This window comes from Heptranchias perlo, chromosome 9 (genome assembly GCF_035084215.1).
Source record: "Heptranchias perlo isolate sHepPer1 chromosome 9, sHepPer1.hap1, whole genome shotgun sequence".
NCBI classification, from domain to species: domain Eukaryota; kingdom Metazoa; phylum Chordata; class Chondrichthyes; order Hexanchiformes; family Hexanchidae; genus Heptranchias; species Heptranchias perlo.
Genome location: NC_090333.1, coordinates 26,953,357 through 26,977,249, shown reverse-complemented (window position 1 = coordinate 26,977,249; position 23,893 = coordinate 26,953,357). Strand labels below are relative to the sequence as shown.

Genomic DNA, 23,893 nt, shown 5'->3' with positions numbered 1-23,893 from the left:
GATCTGTTAAGATTGGAGCATTTTTCCAATTCTTGTACCCAGTGTCAACATCACTCACTCCCAGGTCTGTCTTCGATGAAGTTTCTACATGCTTCCACAATTCCACTTTGAATGTGATGTTAACCAAGCTCCTGTCTGTCTTTTTTTCTGTGGTTCACATGGATGTTAAAGATCCTGTGGCACTATTCAAAGAACAGGGAGTCCTTCTGGTGTTCTGGCTAGCATTCCTCCCTCAACCTAAACCAAATTGTGTTAACTAGTGAAGCTCCCAAATGCTGAGTGTGTAATCATGCTGTATGGAGGCAAAGACAGCAATTTCCACATCGATTGTTGCACTTCAAAATAATTCATTGAATGTGAAGTGATTTAGACGTTTTTAGGCATTTCTAAGGTGTGATAAGATACTATACAAATGTAAATCTGTCTTAATATTTTTAATTTTTAATGAATGCTACAAAGTTGTGCTTTTTTGGGCCATATTGCATTACAGATTGCATGGTACTGACACTGAATCTTCCATCATTTTAATATTAATCGGAGTTCCTACATTAGGAACTCCGATTAATATCTCTGAGGCCACTGGTTATTGAATTACAGGCATTTTTAACTGCCTTTCCTGTACTAGGCAATGGCTTGAGTGGCTAAACTGATCTTGGAGAATGGAAGGGACTGTTAACACTCCCCGCTCTATGGAAACTGAGCGAGCAGTTAAAATGGAGCAGCTCCATTTTCCACTTCGTTCAAGCTGATCGCTGGTTTTAGAGGCAGTTGAGGTGCTTGCTGGACTCGGGTGGGAGCCCCATGCATAAATGCTAATCGGGATCCTAAAATGTCAACAGGACCCCGATGGCATTTTAACTGGGGCCTGAATGGCGAAGCCTCTGTGGCTTCCCTGCCAGGCTTAATCAGGTTGGCAGCTGGTGGGAAGGATGGAGGCCCACCAGTTAGGAGGGAAAACTTTCCCTTGTGGGGCCCAGACCCTATCCTTGGATCCTGTTCCACTGGTGCAAGTGTGGCAGAGTGGGACACTGTCCTAAATGAAGATGGGGCCATTTGTATGACTGGGATGGATGTATCACACTTGTAAGGTTGCTTAAGTGGCATCTGCCTCTGACCTCTGGTCGGATGTTGGAATGCCGCTATGCAACTCTGACAGCAGAGAAGAGGTCCAGCAAGGCCAAACGTGAAACTCTTATTTTCTCAGTCTTCTGCTCCCAGTGGAGTAAGTGGGCCTTGTGGGTTAATTAATCGATGCCGTCTGGGACTGGTTTCCTTTTCCTAGTAAAGCCTTGGCCTTCAGTTGGCATGTATTTTCTGAATTTCGTAGAATAGCCCGGGAACTCCCCAGACGTGCCTCTTTGGTGGGAGGGAGGCAAAAGGTGTACCCATGCCCTCCTCCACCTGTACCAAAATTTTAAAGGGGCATTTTGGTCACAGTGAAACTTTGTTCCACTCCCAGTACTGGCAGGAATTTTTTCTGCCTTCCTTGAACCCTGAAATTTGGGGGCCTTAATATTTAACAAAATTATTTAAGTGGGATAGACTGTGGAATGGTTTAAGCTTGAGTTGACCTAGGAGATATGTTACAAAATGGGGATGCATATTCTTGTGAAAATGTACTTAGAGATTGGCCTTCTCCCACCCCTCTACTAAAACAATAATTTCTCTTTCTTGTCCTCAGAAAGAGAATCCAGACTTATTTTATGCTGTGCCTTGGTCATGTGGTACTCTAGGATTTCTTGTTGCTGCAGAGATCAAGATCATTCCCGCTAAGAAGTATGTGCGTTTGCAGTACCAGCCAGTGAAGGGCCTGAAGAAGATCTGTGAAACGTTCAGTAGTGAATCACAGAACAAGGAAAATCATTTTGTGGAGGGCCTTATGTATTCACTAGATGAGGCTGTGGTAATGACAGGAGTCCTGACTGATGTGGCTGAACCAGATAAGGTAAATTGGACTAAGAGGAGCCAGGAAAGTTGACTACACAGTCCAACTAGCTCATAGTTTTATTTAGATATAGAATGTGCTGTGAATGTTTTCCTGTCTGCTTTCTCCCCTGCAGCTAAGTCCAAATTCTCCCACACACTCTTCTGAATTGGGAAACTGTCTTTTTTTGCTTTTAAACCTATGCAACCGTTAATCCATGAGTTAATAACTTTGAAGAAGGCAGAAGTATTCCTTATGGTGTTTATTTAACTGTTTCCAATCCTTGTCTCCAAGTGTTTCAGCACTGCATTGACTATATCAATTTAGTGTTTTAATTCTCCTCCCAATGCCTCTTCTCCATTGTCCATTTCAGTGGGGCTGTCCTTGTTTGGTTCCACTGTTACCTATTCAATCATAGCCAAAGCATCTCCAGCAATGGCTTCTCTTTCTGCCCCCACACCATTACCTCTGAAGTCCCCCATGGATCTAGCCTCGGCTCCCTCCTCTTCCACATCTACATGCTGTTCCTAGGCAACGTCATCTGAAGACTTGGAGTCAGCTTCCACATGTATGCTGCCGAAACTCATTTCTACTTTTCCACTAACTCTGTGCTGTCAGACCACTTGTCAACTATCCAGTATTGGATGAGCTACGATTCCCTTCAGTTAAGCACTGGGGAGACCAAAGCCATCATCTTCACTCCAGCCACAGACACGGTACCTTCCCCACTGATTCCAACCCCTTCCCTGATTCAGGTTGAACCAGACTATTTGCAACTTTGGCATCCTCTTCGACCCAGAGCTAAGCTTCCAACCCCATATCTTATCCTTCACAAAGACTGCCTACGTCCACCTCAGTAATATCGCTTGTCTCAGCCCCGCCTCAGCCCATCTGCTACTGAAATCAATGACTTTGACCTTCAGACTTGACTCATACAATGCCCTCCTGCCCTATCCTCCATGCACTGTAAACTGCAGCTCATCTAAAACGCTGCTACCCATATCCTATCCTGCACCAATCCTGGCCTTGCTGGCCTTAGTTCAGTCCCCCTCAATGTCTCTAATTTAAAATTCTTATCCTCATATCACTGTAACCTCCTCCAGCTCAACCCCCCCCTGCAGACCTCAGACCTCAGTTTCTCTGAATCTGGCCTCTTGTGCACCCCCCTTTTCCTTCACCCCACTATTGGCAGCTGTGCCTTTAGCTGTCTGGGCTCTATGCTCTAGAATTCCCTTTCTAAACTTCTCTACCTCCCTGTCCTTTTAAGGCCCTCCTTAAAACCCTCTAATTATTTTTGTCTAATTATGCTTCTTTGAAGCACCTTCGAATGTTTTTGTACGTTAAAAGCTCTATATAAATGCAAGTTGTTAATTAATTTAGTTTTTTAAATCAATTTTGAATGATCTGTGGGGTTGACAAAAAAGAAACAGGGAGCACCCAACAAGAACTGAAAAGCCCAGTCTCCTATTATTGAAGTTAAACTATTGTTCTTTCTGTTTTAATTTTTTTTTAAATTGCATCATATGTTTTTTAGATGAATAGAATTGGGTATTATTACAAACCATGGTTCTTTAAACATGTGGAGAAATACCTGCAAGAGAATCACAGTGCAGTGGAATATATCCCTCTGAGGCACTACTATCACCGTCACACTCGCAGTATCTTCTGGGAACTCCAGGTGAGGGGTGTAGGAAATACTCCCAGATTTGTAGGTTCTTGCAACTTTCTTGAGAAACAGAATAGTTCTTCCTATCTCAACTGTGGTTGCTTCGATTGCAAAAAGAAGTCTTGAATAGCTTTATAACCAGCTCAATTTTCTCTGTTGTAAAATTTATTTCTGTAGATGTACTGGTCCAGGATGGTGGTAGATCAAAGTTTATTTAAGTTTGTTTGTTTGTTTCTGTATATATTGTAACTAGGGTTGACTGGAATGTCACATGAATATTTCAGTTCCCCCACCTTCACAAGATCACCACAAAAATTCACTGTGGTCGGACAAGGTTTTTGCATTTCACTTAAATGCAGCACAGAGGCGTTTTGTTGAGTGGAATGGAATTTGGTTCTTGCCTCTATGAAGGCACACCTTATATATTCTAAAGCAGGGCGCTTTGATCTTGATCCCTTTCAGAAAAATGTTCTCGTGTAATATTCCTCTTTTCAAAACCTAATGTCATTTGGTTAAATATTTCATAACTAATTTATTAAAAGCCAACAATTATTGATTGTGATAATTTAAATTATAATTTTTCTTTAAAAATACCAAGCATTATGCTCAATATTTACAGCCTTTAGTGAATCCTAGTAGTTTCATTCTATATGTAATTCACTGATTTTTGTGGGAGTGAGAAATAGGGTATAGTCTAATCAAAGGATTCATTTAACTTTCATGAAAGCAAACCTAGTGATTTATGATTATTTCAACCCTTAAATTAGCCATTAAATCTCTTAAATTTGTGGCATTCAAACACGATTTAACAAATTATATAATCGCCCAAGTTCCAACAGCAGATGACTGGAAAGTAATCATAAGTATGTGTTCTGAATTTCAAGTCTCACTTTGTGAGCCACATTGTACATTGAAAGACTTAATGTGTGTTATTAACCACCACTGGCAAAGAAAAAGGGAAAGGAGGAGAAGAGAAAGGAGCAAGATGACCATAAACAAAATTGTATATAGTCTCAAACTACTGGTTTTAAAAATATAATTTGACACCTGCAATTATTATTCTTTTAAATTAATTCTGGCCACATAACTGTTGTCACTCTCATTGAAATTACAGTAACTGGTGAGCACATAAGCTGTTAAAGCAAACACAATCCAGAAAAAATAATTTTCTGTGTAACTATTAATTTCCAAGTTTAAAATCTTATGTATTTCTATTTGATGTATTTTGCTTTAAATCATACACAACTCAGCTTGTAACCCCTCGGAGGAAGCTAGTAAACAATGTGCCTGATTTTTCATCAGGGTTAAAATACTGAACACAAATGAAGATGGGCATGTTGCAAAATATATTTTGCCAATTTAATTTGCTGCACTTCAAAAGTTACTTTTTTCATCAAAATAAGTTGCTGGAAATGGGCATTTTGGGTGAAGACCCTTTTGTTAGAACTTCATAAGCTGTGATGAAGCGTTTACATCCAAAACGGCAACCTGTCTTTTCTTGTCAGATACTAATGAACCAGCTGTGTATTTTCAACACTGTTTTTCAGATTTCCAGCATTTGTAATATTCTCTTTATCTAATTTTATTACATAGTGTGTGGAGTCATTTTAATGAGGCATTGATAACATCTGTGCCCTTGTGCCTATCTACTATATTGGCCTGGAAATTGCTAGGAATGGCGAACCAACACAGCTCACTGCTTCATAGATTTATACTAACCCACTAACTTACTACGGTCTTTACTGGGTGCACTTCCTCTAATAGGAAGAGAAGAGCCCAGCATTGGCTCCAGCGAAGCTAGGACCCACGGGAGAACAGAGAGGATCTCTCACTCCCCTCGACCAATCAGATTGCAGCATTTTTGACAAGCTGCAAAACTGCTTCTGCAGGTGCAACGTTAAATCCAGGAAGGGAAAGGTACATAAGAACTAGGAGCAGGAGTAGGCCATACGGCCCCTTGAGCCTGCTCCGCCATTCAATCAGATTATGGCTGATCTTCTGCCACAACTCCACTTTCTCGCCCTATCCCCATATCCCTTGATTTCCTTAGTGACCAAATATCCATCGATCTCAGTCTTGAATACACTACAACTGAGCCCTCTGGGGTAGAGAATTCCAAAGATTCACAACCTTCTGAGTGAAGAAATTTTTCCTCATCTCGGTCCTAAATGGCCGTCCCCTTATCTTGAGATTATGATCCCTAGTTCTACAATCCCTAGCTCCAGCGACGGGAAACAACCTATCAGCATCTACCCTGTCAAGCCCTCTAAGAATTTTATGTTTCCACATTAAAATCATTGTAAAAAGAGTTATAGATGGCAAAAGAGAGAGGGTAAGACATAATTACTACAAAAAGAGACACAAGGGAAAAGTAAACATTTTTTAATTTAACTTTTTTAATAACCAAAAACAATTAAAACAAGGGGTAATGAGACCCCATGTGGGTGATTTTAAAACCCAAGAACGGGTGGGTTAGGGGCGGGTGGGAGTTGAAAATAGTTGTTTTTTTGGGACGCAACCGCGAAATTTCCGGACTTTGCATTCCCAGTGGGAAGCCTGTACTTTTAAGTGTCGTTAAACTCTGAAATAAAGCCGGGCTTGGTCGCAACCCCAAAAAACAAATATTTTCAACTCCCACCCACCTGTTCTTGGGGTTTAAAATCACCCCCCACATTTTTAAGTTAATTTTCAGTTGTTTGGCAGTCATTAAGACTTACCGTGCTATTAAAACTTAGTTTAGACCTGGTATTTTTATGTTTTGTGACGATATTAGTTACTTTCCAGCTGGGCAGATGAGCAAGTTGGCACTGGTTCAATGATTTCGCTGATTGCAGCCAGCAATATACCTTTAATTCCAAGCTGTCATATCACCAGAGAACCAGGAGGAGCAAGTTCAGATTTCTGTGTTTCACTGCACATGTGTGAATGCCAGAACTTGCTCCTTGATTTTGGCACTAACAACAGTGAGTGCTGTTGAGCTCACCGTTCTCTTCTAGGTAATTTCTGGGCCATTACACATTTGAAGGCTCTTAGAACTTAATGTAAAACTTGATGAATATGGTACAATTTCATATGTTTTTGACCTATTAAATATAGGGAGAGATTTGTAAACTAATATAACTTGTAGGGCATTTACTGAAGACCCAAAAAAGAAATAACTTATTCAGCAGATTCTGTTGTAAACTAGTGCAAAATATATTGAATTGTGTGCTAACATTTTTATTCCCTCCTACATTTAAGGATATCATTCCATTTGGCAATAACCCACTCTTCCGATATATCTTCGGCTGGATGGTCCCTCCCAAGATTTCATTGCTAAAACTGACCCAAGGAGAAACAATTCGCAAGCTTTATGAGCAGCACCATGTGGTTCAAGACATGTTGGTACCGATGAAGAGTCTGGAGAAGTTGATTCTCTTCCTCCACAGTGAGATCAATGTATGGGAATTGGCAGGATGAGTTTGTGTTTGAGTTAAATAGAATGAGTAGCTTGTGATAATCACCCTACTTTTAAGCTGTCACTATTTTTGTTTAATACTTTCATTTTAAGGGGGCAGAGATAAATAAGTGGAATCGATAGTAATTTCATCTGCATCATTTGTACTAGGCTTGTCTTGAAAAGGGATGGGGCTTAAAGGGATATTTCACAGTCTGCAGCATTTTTTTTTTAAAACTTGTAGTTTCTTAATACTCATACAAATTATTAGAGGATTCATGATCGAACAGCCAGATGTTCAGTTCATCCTGTGAATAAGACAATATTATGGATTCTAAATTATCCTATAATTTGTTATCTAACACTGTGATATTGATCCTATTCGGTGACATCCGTTTGTTACGAGTATAGTGAAGTATGATTAAGGAATTTGCCACCCCTTGTTCCAGATTGGTGTATGCATTGTCCATGCTAACACCTGTATTGAGTTATCCAGTATCTGATCATTACAAATGATAAATGTTGGTGATCAAATCTGAGTTTAGGTTGCAAACGCAAACCACTCTGACTCTGTTTGAACCCTCGGGTTGGATTACTGTCTTGTAATTCACTGATTTCCAACAAATACTCTGAGCAGTAGTCAAGTGGGAAGACTATAGCTCCTGCGTATGTTTTTTAACTTTAGGATGCATTATTCAGTTTGTGTTTAATTCAAAATGTAACTAGTTGGTTATTTTCATATGGTAAAATAGGTCCAGTATCTGAAGGACAGTATTTATAGGAACAGGAGAAGGCCATTCAGCCCCTCAACCTGTTCCACCATTCAGCCAGATCATGGCTGACCTGCATCTCAACTCCATCTACCTGCCTTGGTTTTGTAACCCTTAATACCCTCGCCGAACAAAAATCTAACAATTTCAGTTTTGAAATTTTCAATTGACCTAGCCCAACAACTTTTTTTTGTTTGGGGGGGTGGGGGGAAGTGAGGAGGAGTTTCAGATATCCAATACCCTTTGTGTGAAGAAGTGCTTCCTGACATCACCCCTGAACAGCCTAGCTTTGATTTATAAGGTTAAAATGATTTATGGATGTTTGAGACCGCATTTTATTTTTGTGCTCTGACTCTGATTAAGCTTACTTCAAGTACCAGTTGGAGGTCTTCAGTCCTGGAAATTCCAAACTTCTCACAGTGCAGCCATGCTGGTGGGAAGTAGAATAAGCAATGTGGTTACATCCACTTGTGTTCCCTGTTACACTTTCACCTGACTTGGTCCTATTTTAAAGTCCAGTTTCAAAGCTCAGTGTTGATGGATGTCTGCATACCCAGGCAGCCAGGTGGTTCACGAGTGTTTAAAGTATCGAATGAGTGCATTCCACTTGATGTGAGTGTGTCTCTGTTCCTTGGATTGTCCAAGTGTCCAGTGCTCTTGCTGGGATTCAGCATGACATCTGGGTTTTGTCACAAGATAAAGCAATGCTTTTGAAAAGTAGGCTGCTAAGCTTCTAAACACCAGCGAAAGGACACTATGGGATCAATAATGTAATCCTGGTGCTGTGCCATTGGCAATACTACATCCAGTAATAATAAGTTCAGAGGAGGGAGGTGGGGAAACAGAATTTCAGGTACCAGCAGCAAGAGCTGCTGGCTGTCTGAAATGCTAGTGTTTTTTTTTGAGGGGAGGGAGGCTGCAAGAGTAAGGACCATCCAGGCAAAGTTTTTATTTCTGAGCTTTCCCTCCTTCACTAGGACGCAGGCTCCCAGCATTCTTCACATTGGCTTCCTCCGTTGGACTCTGCTGAGCTTATGAAGTGCATCGTAGAGCTGCAGGTCTGAAATCACAAGGAGCTGCTTCCTGCCATCATGTTATCAGATAGTCTTTGAAAGCTCTACCTTCTAATGCCATTTCTTTTTTTTTAAAGCTGTATGTATAATGCTGAATCCTGGTGTCAACAAGGTAGTTGGATAGGCCAAGGAATGGTGGCACAAAGACACAGGAAATGATCCAGACAAGAATTGGAGGCAGACTTAGTTAAGAGGTATTAGGAGGAGAATCAGAGGTATAAGATGGAGGAGAGAAATTAAAGGCAGTCAAACTACTATATGCTGTCGTGTGAGTGTAACCACTTAGGTTTGAATCTAATTTACTGGAAGAAAGGCAAACTCTTGCAGATACTGGATTTGAACCCAGGTGGAATGCTTCAGTGGACTTCGAAAAGTAGATGTGTGTGTGTGTCCCAAAATAGCACTAATATGCACTTACTACATTTTGGAAATTTAAAAAAGGCCGTAATTCAGTTGTCGGCTAAGCGCGTGAAACCCATGGCCGGAAAGGGAATGGGAGTTGATATACCAGTATAATGCTACAATGGCAGATTAAGAACTCTTGAAATCTTTAGCCCTAATAGTTTGTGGTGATCCTTTTGTAAACAGTTATTTAGCCAATAAAAATGGGATGGGAGGGAAGAATTCAGTTAAATACTGTAAAACCACAATCAATTTACAAACTAATTTTGTCAGAATAAAATAAAGTTCAGGTGTTGCATCCCAACTTCTACCCAGCTGAGATCAAAGCTGCAACCTCCTATTCTGAGAGATTTAGCACAACACCAGGTGGTAACTTGACCGTTGGGAAGGTTTTTTATATTTTTATTTAACGCTTTGTCAACATTTATTTTCCATTTTATTCCTCTAATTTCTGCAGGTTTACCCTCTTTGGCTGTGTCCCTTCAACCTGCCCAGCCTGCCAGGTATGGTTCATCCGAAGGGTGATGAGGCTGAACTCTATGCAGATGTTGGGGCTTATGGAGAACCCAGAGCCAAGCAGTTTGAAGCCAAGGCATCAACACAGCAGCTGGAGCAATTTTTACGCAATTCACACAGGTGAGTAATGCCATAGCAGGATAAACCTAGACATATTGTTTAATATAATGATTGAGAAAGACATAACTAAGACAAAGACCAAAGTAATAGACTTTTTTTTTAAAGTTAATTTTGAGGGGATGAGAATGGAAGTAGGGCAGGTAAACTGGAAAAAAATTTTGACAAAGAAATAGAACAGCAGTGGATAATACGAAAATATAATAGACTAGTTAGCACGGATTTCAGAAGGGAAAGTCATGCTTGACCAACCTTATTGAATTTTTTGAAGAAGTAACAGTGTAGACAAGGGTAATGCAATAGATGTAATATATTTGGATTTCTAAAAGGCCTTTGATGAGGTACTGCATTGTAGACTCATGAGTAAGGTCAGAGCATTTGGAGTTAGGGGACAGGTAGCAGAATGGATAGTAAGCTGGCTGCAAAATAGAAAAGAGAGAGTAGGGGTAAGGATAGCTACTCAGACTGGCAAAAGGTGGGAAGTTGTGTACCACAGGGATCGATGCTGGGACCACTGTTGTTCACAATTTATATTAGCAATTTGGATTCAGGAATCGGAAGTAAAATCTCAAAATTGGGGACGACACCGCATTGGGGGGGGTGTAGTTAATACAAAGGAAGAATGTGTCAAAATGAAAGAGGACATTAGTAAACTTGCTGAATGGACGTGTAATTGGCAAATGAATTTCGATATGGATAAGTGTGAGGTGATGCATTTTGGTAGGAAAAATAAGGAGGCCACGTACTGCTTGAATAATAAGAGTCTAAATGGGGTGGGGGAGCAAACTGGTCTAGGAATACAGATACACAAATCACAAAGTAGCGACGCAGGTTAATAAGACCATAAAGACAAATCAAGCACTGAGGTCCATTTCTAGAGGATAGAATTGAAAAGCAAAGAAGTTATGTTAAACTTGTATAGAACCTTGGTTAGACCACACTTGGAGTATTGTGCACAGTTCTGGTCTCCATATTATAGAACAGATGTAGAGGCATTGGAGAGAGTGCAAAAAAGATTCACAAGGATGATACCAGAACTAAGGATATCCTTGTAAGGAAAGGCTGAACAGGCTAGAAAAGACAAGGCCAAGGGGTGACCTGACAGAGATCTTTAAGATTTTGATAGAGTAGACAGAGAGAAAATGTTTCCTCTTGGAGTCCAAAACTGGAGGGGGGAGGGGAGGGTGGATGGAGGAGGGAGTTATTGAGGTAAAATGTAAAATTCTTACCTTAACAACTCTGCTGAGGTCATTAAACCTTTTTTGGCATTGCAGCCATGTCCTGTGAGCTAAGCTCCTTGCATTGTCCCCCTCGGCCACTTCTTTCACCTGGCAACAGAGGTATTGCCGGAGGAACTTTCTGCCCCACCCTGGGGCGCAAAACAGGATTTTCCTCTTCCTGTCCACTGCCTAGGCCAGGACCTCCATAGCAGCATCAGAGAAGCTCAGGGCCCGATCTACAGCTCTTTCAGCGATTAGTGAATAAGAGGGGCAAAGAGAGTATGCGAATGTATTAGCGGCTAACATAAATGGGAACCCAAAAGTCTTTTATAAACATAAATAGTAAGAGTAGTCAGAGGAAGGGTGGGACTGATTAGGGACAATAAAGGAGATCTTGTGGAGGCAGAAGGCATGACTGAGGCACTAAATGAATACTTTGCATCCGTCTTCACTGGAGAAGAGGTTGCTGCCATTGTAGCAGTAAAGGAGGAGGTAGTAGCGATATTGGATAGGATGAAAATAAATAGAGGGGGTACTTAAAAGATTGGCAGTACTCAAAGTAGAAAAGTCACCTGGTCCAGATGGGCTGCATCCTAGATTACTTGGGGAAGTAAGGGTGGAAATTGTAGACACAAATCTGGCCACAATCTTCCAATCCTCCTTTTTATGGGGATGGTGACAGAGGACTGGAGGACTGCAAATGTTACACCCCTGTTCAAAAAAGGGGAGAGGGATAAACCCAGCAATTACAGGCCAGTCAGCAAAATGGTGGGGAGACTTTGAGACAATAATCCAGGACAAAATAAATTGGCACTTGGAAAAGTATGGGCTAATAAATGAGAAGTGAGCACAGATTTGTTAAAGGAAAATCGTGTTTGACTAACTTGATTGAGTTCTTTGATGAAGTAAGAGGGTTGATGAGGATAGTGCAGTTGATGTGTATATAGAACTTTCAAAAAGCATTTGATAAAGTACCACATAATAGACTTGTTAGCAAAATTAAAGTCCATGGAATTAAAGGGACAGTGGCAGCGTGGATACAAAATTGGCTAAGAGACAGAATGCAGAGAGCAGTGGTGAGCGGTTGTTTTTCAGACTGGAGGGAAGTATACAGTGGTGTTCCTCAGGGGTCAGTATTAGGACCACTGCTCTTTGTGATTATATATTAATGAGCTGGACTTGGGAATAGATGGTATAAGTTCAAAGTTTGCAGATGACACAAAACTTGGAAATGTAGTAAACAATGTGGAGGACAGTAACAGACTTCAGGAGGACATAGACAGACTGGTGAAATGGGCAGACACATGGCAGATAAAATTTAATGCAGAGAAGTGTGAAGTGATGCATTTTGGTAGGAAGAATGAGGAGAGGCAATATAAACTAAAGTCCAATTTTAAAGGGGGTGCAGGAACAGAGACCTGGAGTTGCACATACACAAATCTTTGAAGGTGGCAGGACAAGTTGAGAAGGCTGTTTTTAAAAAAAAAAAAGCATATGGGATCCTGGGCTTTATTAATAGAGGCATAGAGTACAAAAGCAAGGAGGTTATGCTAAACCTTTATAAAATACTGGTTAGGCCTCAGCTGGAGTATTGTGTTCAATTCTGGGCACCACACTTTAGGAAGGATGTCATGGCCTTAGAGGGTGCAGAAGAGATTTACTAAAATGGTGCCAGGGCTGAGGGAGTTCAGTTATGTGGAGAGACTGGAGAAGCTGGGATTGTTCTCCTTAGAACAGAGAAGGTTAAAGGGCGATTTGATCGAGGTGTTCAAAATCATGAATGGTTTTGACAGAGTAAATAAAGAGAAGCTGTTTACAGTGGTGGAAGAGTCAGTAACCAGAGGACACAGATTTAAGGTGATCGGCAAAAGAGCCAGAGGCAACATGAGGAAACTTTTTTTTATGCAGCAAGTTTAATTATCTGGAATGCACTGCCTGAAAGGATGGTGGAAGCAGATTCAGTAGTAACTTTCAAAAGGGAATTGGATAAATACTTGAAGGGGAAAAAATTTACAGGGCTATGGGGAAAGACAGGGGAATGGGACTAATTAGATGGCTCTTGCAAAGAGTTGGCACAGGCACAATAGGCCAAATGGTCCACTATGATTTTGATTTCCTTTTGAATGGTGTCAGATACCCATTTCCCATGGGGGGTATCCCCCCACCCAATAAGCAGTGCGGATAGTGCTGGCTACACGTCTGACCGTCATGAGGAGCTGCCAACACCAATTTCACGTGGTTCTTGCGCCCATGTAAACAGGCACTCAACCCCTGCACGCCCGTTTTCTAGGCAATTTTTTTGTCGACCATTCTGCCGCCCTCCTGAAGGTGTTAACTGTGCTCTTTTTGTTCCATTATGCTTACTTGCTGATGGCTGGAATGGGAACTACTTACGGTTTGGTATCCCTGATTTTACATTTAATATTGTGACCGTTTAGCTGTGGGGGTTACCTTTGCAACATTTGTGCACTTGTTGAGGGAACAGTTTTAGGGAACCGATTGTCTGTCACATGTGCAGGACATATCTGGTAAACCATGTGGAGGAAATTCACTCGAGTACACAGATTTTTTTTGTTTAAAACCATTTTAAAAGATTAAATAAATGGTGTCTTGCTTTTTCTGTCAGTTTCCAGATGTTGTACGCTGATTGCTATCTGACCCGAGAAGAGTTCTGGGAGATGTTTGATGGGTCTCTGTACCACAAATTGAGAGGCCAGCTGAACTCCAAAGACGCATTCCCTGAGGTTTATGATAAGATCTGCAAGGCGGCGAGACATTGAGCGTCCCAGGGAAGGAACCAGGTGTAGCTTTCACTAGATCGATTTCTGTTTTCATCCATAGGTTGCAGTTCATATCACAAATACTTAAAGGTGGTTTCAGGATTTTTTTCAACCCAAAGAATTTCTCCATTTTATCATGAACACATTTTTTGTGTGAATCTTCCTGTTTCTTCAGGTTTTCCCCTTTTCTCCCCTTACCCCTCATCTCATTAGAGCAGTGAATCATGTTGAGGTTCAGTTCTGTAGGTATCAGTGACCCTGTGGCACACTACCAAAATAGCCTGGAGAATAAATTTTGGCAGGCTATTTGATCTGTAAACCAACACATATACTTCACCATGGGACACTAATTAGTCAAATGGTGTCATATATTTAAGACTAAGACTCTTCTCTACTAGTCTGTCTCCAGGTTTCTCAGTAAAATAAAACCAAATGTGAATAGGAATGTTTTCCTCTTCCTAGCCTGATATGGCCAAATGCAGAATTCTTACTGTAGCACACAGATAGTAACTCAGCAATGAACATGGGCAACCCTATTAGCCTTTGACTTAGTGATCCACCATATGATATACTTAACCACTGAGCTAATAGGGAAGCAGCTAAATATCTTGGCATTGAATATATTTCTGGCAGTTATGCCTATTATTCACTTGTGTAATAAATATGTTCCTAGTCCACACATTTATGTGAAGCTAGATAATGTCCTCACTCAGCATAATGTGTTACGTTCACAGTTGCTGTTTTACTTGCTTTTTCAAAATGATGGATGTGACTGAATCAACACATTCTTTTTGTGCTGATGTATTTATGTCTTCATTCTGCATCCTCTATCAAAGGATTATAGCCTAGCTTGATAAATTCTTGGGAAATGTGCTGAGCATGCTCATAAAGATGGCATAATATTGAGGATGACCACTGTCTGCTCATGAGTCCTATAAGTCCCAGGACCTGTGCCATTTTAAAGTTCATATTTCCTTGTGCTAGATATTTTAGTGCTAAAAGATTGGGGGAAATTCTTCAGCCTCCACATGAGTAGGTTAATTAGTCAAACATTGTTAATTTATCTAGCCTGTCTGGGCTTTTGTATTTGAGGAGACCAAGGTGTTGGCACCGGATGATGAACCTCTAGAAAAATACACTAAGCTATCCTTTTTGAAACCAGTGTACAAAAGCTATGCTCTTGATGTCATACGGTAACAGCAGTGACCAATCCTATGCTCCTTAGACAGCAGTATAAGACCTGACTTTAACCCCCCCCACACCGCTAAGCAGGAACCGTGTGGGTGGAACGGTTAAGATGGCAGGGGTTGTGGTTTGTGCTGACTTTCCAGTTTGTCCCCTGTTGCCAGAATTCAGACACAGGAAAGCAGTCAGGGCATTCAAATGATGCCGGGAGCTTAAAATCTCCCGAGCCACATGTTTGGCAAGGAGGGCAGACTGTTTTCCATCCACTTCGGGCCTTGCACCATACTTCCAGTCCCGAGTTAAAATCGGGGCTATTGAGAACAAATAAAAATAGGCAAGAACAAATAAAAATAGGCAAAAACAAACCTGCAAGAACATTAGGTGGCAAGCTGGGCTGTTATTGTGCAGTATGTCCTTCAGCACTAACCCGTGCATATTAGACACATCAGTAATATTTGCCAAAACTATTGAATACTGTACACAAATGCAATAATCCAACAACTTGTGTTTATATAGTGCCTTTAATGTAGTAAAGGCAACTCACAGAAGTATAATCAGACAAAAATTGACACTCAACCAAAGTAGGAGATATTTGGACAGGTGACCAAAAGCCTGGTCAAAAAGGTAGATTTTTAAGGAGTGTCTTAAAGGAGGAGAGAGAGGTAGAGATTTAGGGAGAGAATTCAAGAACTTAGGGCCTAGATGGCTGAAGGCACGCCCGCCAACGGTGGGGCGATAAAAGTCGGGGATGCACAAGAGGCCAGAAGTGGAGAGTTGTAAGCCTGGAGGAGTTTAGAGAAAGGGATTTGAACACTCAGGATGAGAATTTTAAAATTGAGGTGTTGGTGGACCTTTCAGTATCACTGACACTCAATTGTTGTATAAAATGCTTGTTGCTTAAACATGATGCTACAATTTGCTGCAGCTTCATGAAATAGACTTGCAACATGTTAGCTTCAATACTGCAGAGCCTTGATATTCATCAGAGTGCCCAGTGGACCGTGGCTGGAAGGTGACCCTAAGCAGAGTTAAGAACGAAATTTTGTTGTTTGGTCCAACTGTCAGTTATAACATTCATAAATCCTCTTATCAGTGAAAGCAATTTATTTTCTGCAATGGGATCCATATTTTAAATAATTGGAAGTGAACAGTCACAAATGTAAATAGCTCAAGAATTCATTTCTCACCCAAGTCAACCTATAGTGCTTTCCTTAGAAAAAGATTTCTTAACTAATTCTGTGAGGAGCGCCCCTAGTGAAGTGAGCAAAGCTAATGAAAAGCTACTGTTGCTCACGTTGAGACCCTTCAAATGTTCATGACTGGTGAGCTCTAGGTATTGGAGCCTGTGAGGGCCCAGCTGTACCTCAGCTACTGCTGAGGCAGTTTGACCCAACATACTTGCTGGCACCATGGTTGACAGGGTGTTGAAGGAACAGATGTGCTGATATTCTGAGAAGCCAACATATACAGCTCACAGGGCAAGCAGCGAGCATGGGGCCGGAGGAGCGAGCCTCACCTCAACTCACCAGCCTCATACCGACCCCGCGCTCGCTCCACCGGTCCCACGGTCGCCCCATCAGCCCTGCGCTCACCCCTGATTGCCACTTGCCCTGAGCTAAAATTGGGGCTCAGGTGTCATAAGTTAAATGAAGATGAAATGCATATGGTGAAAATTAATTAACTAAATTCAAGAAGTGCAGCTTTTCAGTTTTTTCTTCTATTATGTAAGCAGTGTGACTTTTGTAACTTTTTCTTCCTAAATCAGCGCTTTGGGGTTTTAGTGATGTAATGAAAAGGACTGTCTTTGCCCTTTTAAGTTAGTTTTTAAAAAAAAACACTAAGGGGGAGAATTTGAACTTATGGTCATCTGCTCTGCGCCTGAAAAACAGGCAGCCAGGAGTTGAAAATCGGTCCAATGAAAGTTATTTTATTGAGCTTGTTAAGAGCAAGGTTTGACTTCATTGTGACTAACCTAAAAGACAAATGAGGTCAAAAAATAATGGGTTGTCGTGTATGTAAGCCAATTGGAGCAGTTACACCTTAGAATTAAGTGCAATTAGAGGGAGTGTGAGATAAAATAGGAGTGGAACATGTTTTTCCTGCCTGGTCAAATTTATCTTGGGCATATAGTCTCTTCCTCCACCCTACTTTTTTTTTGTGGTTACATCTGTGCAGCTGATAGGCAGTCAGTGTTTGGCAAAAACAATGGAACAACATCTGAGAATAAATACAGATTTCTGACTTAAAGCAAAAATATTACCGAAATGTTGATAGAATTCTGGAATTGACAGTACAGAACGCAACTGTTAACCCATAGTGCAGTGCCAGCTCCACATTGGACCAACTTCTTAATTCAATTTCCCTGTTTTTTCTCCATTATGTTTTATCTCTTATTTGTGTTTAATTCCCTCTTAAATGTTATGATTGACAACTTCATTGTTGTATTCCATATTCTAAACCCATTTGTACGATGTTTCTTTCTAATTTGTTTTTATCTCTTAATACTAATCGTAACTGGACAAATGGCACTGCCGGCTTCATTCCTTTTGATTGTTGCATTTTTTTTAAAACTGCCCATCACAATACTAAATGAGGAACTCTGTATATTCTACAATATCCAATGGCTAGCAGGAAATTACAAGGCTGTAATTCAGTCTTGGTTCTGTAATATCTATAAGGTGCTTGAACTGAATTTGTGGCTTGCGATGAAGTGCAGCTTTGTGACTTATTGCTAGCCCACTACTGTCCTGTAGTTTGCTGTGTTCCAATATTGTGACACTAACAATCTTATTGTGATGTCCCTCATGCACTATAAACTTTATTCAAGCCTGTGTAAAACACTTCATCTAAATTCTTACTGGAGTTTGAAACTCATCAATTACATTGCTTGCCTTTCATTATTTGACTGGCTCTACTTGGGCATATTGTGCATAATCCATTTGACTTCCTCTTCAGTTTAGTAAAGCCTATTAAATCTCTGTTTTTCTTTGTTTTAAAGTTTGTTGAAGCTTGCCGGTGCCTATTAAGTGACTTGAAAGCTTTACTTTGTTTATATTGCTTCAACATGACTATGTAAAGTATCTTATTGAAAGGGAGAAGAGAAGTCATATAAGCTAGACATTTTGAGAGGGGAACCTTCCAATCCGTATCAATTTTCTGGGATGCCTAAAACAATGTAACTGTGGGAATTTAGAGCTCCAAAGATAGTCCAGTTCCTGCTTGCCTTGTGGAACTTACTTTCTGATTGTAAATTTCACATTGCATAAAACCTTATGCTGGCTTCTAGCTCTCTTTAGTGTTCTCTGCAACAGACTCCTCATTTTGTTTAAGGTATTCCCTGACTGATATATTGACCTGATTCTCAACTGTACACATTCAGTAAGATTTTAAAAAGCACCATTTGACCTTATCAACTGCTTGATCAAACATCTTTTTGATTGATTCTGCTGTTGTATTTGATGTCATTGCTTTGCTTGAAGATTGAAGATTTTGTTGTCCTGTTTGTGTTTATTTGAGGCTCTCATTATGTGAAGTATTTGACCAAATGACTCTTGTAGGGGTGAGCAATTTGCTGTTTGCAGGGATGGATGAAGGAGCAGCCTCTCAAACCAATGGCACGGCAGTATTGTAATGGCTGTAATCCTTGGTTTAATCCTGACCTCACAATCTGTTGTTGAAGGTTTGAGAGTGCTGGTAATCCTGTTTTCCCTTTTCATCTCAATGTATTGTAATAATTATACTGGAATGACAATGTTTTCACTCTGTTTTTGGTGTGCTTTTAAATAAATTTACATTTCTTAAGTGGACACTGATTCATGTGCTTTGTATTTCTTCTAAAGCAACAGCCTGTATTGTCTAAAAATATATTTTAAAATGAGAATTCTGTGCCTCCTACAGGCTTTGTATTCTTTTTGAATCCAGAATCTCTGCAGAAATGCTTACTGTGACCTAAACAACCTTTCACTAAACTCATTTGTCAGTCATTGAACAATAAGTGCTGTTTACTTATTAAATTATACTGCACACACAGCTGTGTGGTGTGGCATGTGGTGGCCCAGGTAACTTGGCATTACTACAGGAAGTAATGTACTGGGAAACCACAGCTGTACTGAACGTGCATTGGTATGGCGTTTCATTATAACTGCTATGAATGTTATCTGTGGGTCACAGGTGCTTGGATTGATAGTGCTTTGGTTTTCCTTCCGAAAGCTATTGACTGCATAGAATAGAACTTTCTCCATGCAGTGTGTTGGTTTGACTGGAATGGACTGACTGTTCTTTACATCCTCACTTTTCCTTTGCGTTGGCAATTGAACCCTTTGCAAACCCAGATGGGAGCAGAGAATCTACATCCAACCTGTAAGTTTCACTTCCATTTATTAGGAACATAAGAACAGGAGCAGGCCATTTAGCCCCTTCAAGCCTGTTCTGTCATTCAAATAGATTGTGGCTGATTGATTGTACCTCAACTTCATTTACCTCCCTTTGATCCATATCTGTTGATACCTTATCTAATAAAAATCTGTCAATCTCAGTCTTGAAAATTTCAATTGATCCAGAATCCAGTCTTTTTGAGGAGAGTTCCAAATTTCCACTACCCTTTGTGTGAAAGAGCTTCCTGATTTTACTTGTGAATGGCCTAGCTCTAATTTTTAGATTCCCACACCAGAGGAAATAGCATCTCTACTCTATCAAATCATTTTATCATTTTAAGCATTTCATTTAGATCATCCCTCAACCTTCTAAACTAAAAGGAATACAACCCAAGTTTAGGCAACCTGTTCTCATAACTTAACCCTTTGAGCCCCAGTATCATTCTGGTAAACTTGCACGGTACCACCTCCAACGCCAGTATATCCTTCTTGAGTGTTGCCCAGAACTGAATACAATACTCCAGATGGGGTCTGACCAAGGTTCTGTACAATTGAATCATAACTTCCTCCCCTTTGTAATCCAACCCTCTTGCATTAGCTTTTTTGATTACTTTTTGTACCTGTGTATGGGCAGTTCTGTACCTGGACCCCCAAATCCCTTTGCTCCTCCACAGTTTCTAGTCTCTCGCCATTAAGAAAATATTCTGATTTGTCTCTGGATCCATAGTGGATGACCCCACATTGAATTCCATCTGCCACAGTGTTGCCCACTCACTTAATCTATCAATGTCCCTTTGTAACTTTCTGTTCCCATCTACACAATTTGCTGTTCCTCCTAACTTAGTGTCATTTGCAAACTTAGAAACACAACTCTATTCCTTCTTCATCCAAGTTGATATGTACAGTGAAAAGCTGAGGTCCCAGTACAGATCCCTGGGGAACACCATTTGTCACATTTCACCAATCAGTACATTCCCTTTATCCCTGGTGTCTGCTATCTCCCAACCAATTATCAACCCATTCCCCAAGTTTACCTCCAACTCTGTGCGCACTCATGTTTGCTACTAATCTTGTGCGAAACTTTATCAAATGCCTTCTGGAAGTCCATATAGACAACATCCATAGATACTGCCCTGTTCACCTTGTTGGTGACCTCTTCAAAAAAAAATTCAGCTCCATTAGTCAGACATGACCTACCCTTCACAAATCCATGGTGACTCAGCCTTTGTGCTGTTGGTTGTTTGTATGCCTTCCTGTTGGGCTCATGATCACTTGTGCCAAGATGAAGGCCATAATGTTGTATCAACTGCTACCCTGGGGTAAAGAATTCTTTTCTTCTATATGGACAGTGACTAAATGGAATTTTTGCCAATGGTTTCACTTGTTTTCACCTAGTTTTTAATAGCTTTAAACCGCACTCAAAATAGAGGTTACATATTCATTAAAGATGGTGGGGAGGATTCTCCTCTTTGGGCCGGAGTTCCAGCAGTACGGAACCTCTGTCCGCCACTCTGTATCCGTTCAGACCTCAACCCATTTGCCTGGTTTGGGGCTCGTTGCACATGCATGACAGGCTCCCAGCGGGCCTTCCAGTGAGTGAGTTAACTCCAGCAGGGATGCCACTGCAGCACCAGAAGAGATGATGAAGGACCTATAAGGGCAGAAACAGCCCAAAGATCAGAATGAAGGCTCCTGATGAAGGCTGTGTTCTAGACCAGGACCTTCAGCAGGTAAGTGGGGCTACCTGAAGGGAAGTGGAGGCCACTACAAGGCTCTGTCCCTCCATTGGGGGAATACAGGGCCTTTATCGCGGCCTTGGGTAGCAGTGGTAACTGTGACACTAAACTAGACATTCATGCATGTTGGGCACATAGAATTTAGCATGTGTTAAAATTACTATCTTGCTGTGCCAGGATGGATTTTTTTTAAAAAATCAATCATGTACAGATTTGTTAAAATGAATACAAAAACTCATTTCATTTTGAATTATCTTTAATTTGAACCTTTGGAATGGCAACAAAAATTTCTCAGTGCAGTAGTGTTGGTCAGGCCAATTCAGTAACTTCCTAACTCAGGAGCATTGAGATTTGTGCTTCTGCAGGGCTCGGAGAGCAGACTATGAAGAAGATTTTACCTTTTCCCTTGGGCATAGCCGAAGCCTATTTTCATGATCATTCACAGGTTTTCTTCAATCTGCATTTAATCTCAACCCTTAATAGGTTAAATATGATATTGAATTGCTCATTTTTCATTCACTTCTGCTCCATACTGAAGGTGTCAGACTTGGTTCAGTGATAGCACTCTCCTGAGTCAGAAGGTCATTTGTTCAGGTCCTACTCCAGAGACCTGAGCACATAATCTATGCTGATCCTGCATGGGAGCGCTGCACTGTCGGTGGTGCTCTCTTTCGGATGAGACGTTAAACCCACTAAGGTGGACGTAAAGGATCCCATGGCACTATTTTGAAGAACAGGGAGATTCTTCCCGGTATCCTGGCCAATATCTAGCCCGCAACCAACATCATGAATTATCTGGTCATTATCATATTGCTGTTCGTGGGACCTTGCTGTGTGCAAATTGGCTGCTGTGTTTCCTACATTTCAACAGAGACTACACTTTGCAAAGTGCTTTATAGCCAATTAAGTGCTTTTTAATGTCTTGAGGTCATGAAAGGTGCTAAATAAATGCAAGCTCTCTTTATAATCTACACTCGTACTTCACTGCAGTACTGAGGGAGTGGTGCGCTGTCAGAGCGCTGTCTTTCAGATGAGGCGTTAAACCGAGGCCCCGTCTACCCTCTCAAGTGGACATAAAAGATCTTGCGGCACAATTTGAAGAGCTCTCCCGCTGTCCTAGCTAACATTTATCCCTCAACCAACACCTAAAAACGTGATTTGTTTTATTGCTGTTTGTGGGACTTTGCTGTGTGTGAATTGGCTGCCGCATTTCCCTACATTACAACAGTGACTACACTTCGAAAGTACTTTATTGTCTGTAAAACACTTTGGGATGTCCTGAGGTAATAAAGGGCGCTATATAAATGCAAGTTTGTTCTTTTCATTAACATAGTCTGAACGTCTTTGTTTATGTTAAGAATTTGGTTCTCCAGTAGCCTTGCAAATGTCTCCCTCATTCGCAAGTGCTTATGGACTGTAGCCACTGCAAGCATGTCAGAGATGGAATTGTCAAGTTGGCCTCATGACTGAACAGGTCAATTGAGATGGGCTACATAACTGGTTAACTGTGGTTAATATTGGGCTCATCTATACCCTAGCAGTGTGCTTCCTGCTCTTAGTCTAAGGGCTCTATATTGATGGGTACAGAGACACCTCCAGTAATGTCAGCAACAGTACTCTCCAGACCCTTTAGAGACAGCAAATGTTATAACTGTGGGAAATCTGTTTGAGGATACATTTTCTATTAAAATGCCTTGTGTGGAGGATTTGCATCTATCAAAGACTTATGCCTTCTGAAATTCCATTCGCTAAGATGTCTCGAGAAAAATTTAAGAATGAGCTGGGTTGACAGTGTCTATATTTTGCCTTTGTGCCTTCTGGTTTAGGGAAAAATCAGATTGCTATCTAGTGGCGAATGATCTTGCATTTATATAGCACCTTTCACATCAGGATATCTCAAAGCACTTCACAGGCAATGGACTATTGAAATGTATTCACTATTGTTATGTAGGCAAATGTGGCAGCCAATTTGCATAAAACAATGTCCAAAAAACAGCAATGAAATAAGGGACCAGATGATCTGTTTCTGGGGGTGTTGACTGTGGGATAAATGTTAGCCAGGACACGGGAGAACTCCCTTGTTCTTCTTTGAATGGATCTTTTACATCCACCTAACAGGGCAGATGCAGCCTTCGTTTAACATCTTATCTGGAAGTCAGTGCAGCACTCCCTCAGTAGTGCAATGAAGTGTCAGCCTGGATTACATGCTCAAATCCTGGAGTGGCTCTTGATCACATGATTTTCTGACTCAGAGGCAAGAGTGCAACTACCGAGGGGTGTGTGTGTATGTATATTGTGAGGACTCAACTGTGATTCCCTACAAGATCAAATAACCGACCAACACTCTCTGTCAAGACTCACACATGAAGAATCCCCACTTACTTGAGGTACTGATGCATGACCTAAAGATGTTTTATAAATACATTAAGAGCAAGAGGATAACTAAGGAAAGAGTAGGGCCTATTAGAGACCAAAAAGGTAAACTATATGTGGAGGCGGAAGATGTGGGTATGGTTCTTAATGACTACTTTGCATCTGTCTTCGCAAAGGAGAGGGATGATGCAGGGATTGAAGTTAAGGAGGAGGAGTGTGAAATATTGGATGGGATAAACATAGTGAGAGAGGAAGTATTAAGGGGATTAGCATCTTTGAAAATGGATAAATCATCAGGGCCAGATGAAATGTATCCCAGGCT

The 23,893-nt window shown here is 40.9% G+C and overlaps 1 protein-coding gene across 2 annotated transcripts in view; it reads left to right on the top strand.

Moving 5' to 3' along the window:
- Positions 1 to 18,895, top strand: part of dhcr24 (24-dehydrocholesterol reductase) — a 30,307-nt gene extending 11,412 nt beyond the window's left edge. For both annotated transcript variants that reach the window (XM_067990059.1, XM_067990060.1), the window contains exons 5-9: positions 1,682 to 1,945; positions 3,459 to 3,602; positions 6,831 to 7,028; positions 9,729 to 9,907; positions 13,751 to 18,895. In XM_067990059.1, coding sequence (XP_067846160.1) covers positions 1,682 to 1,945; positions 3,459 to 3,602; positions 6,831 to 7,028; positions 9,729 to 9,907; positions 13,751 to 13,904 — 939 coding nt within the window. In that variant the 3' untranslated portion in view covers positions 13,905 to 18,895. The remainder of the gene's footprint in view (positions 1 to 1,681; positions 1,946 to 3,458; positions 3,603 to 6,830; positions 7,029 to 9,728; positions 9,908 to 13,750) is intronic.
- The last annotated feature ends 4,998 nt before the right edge of the window (positions 18,896 to 23,893 follow it).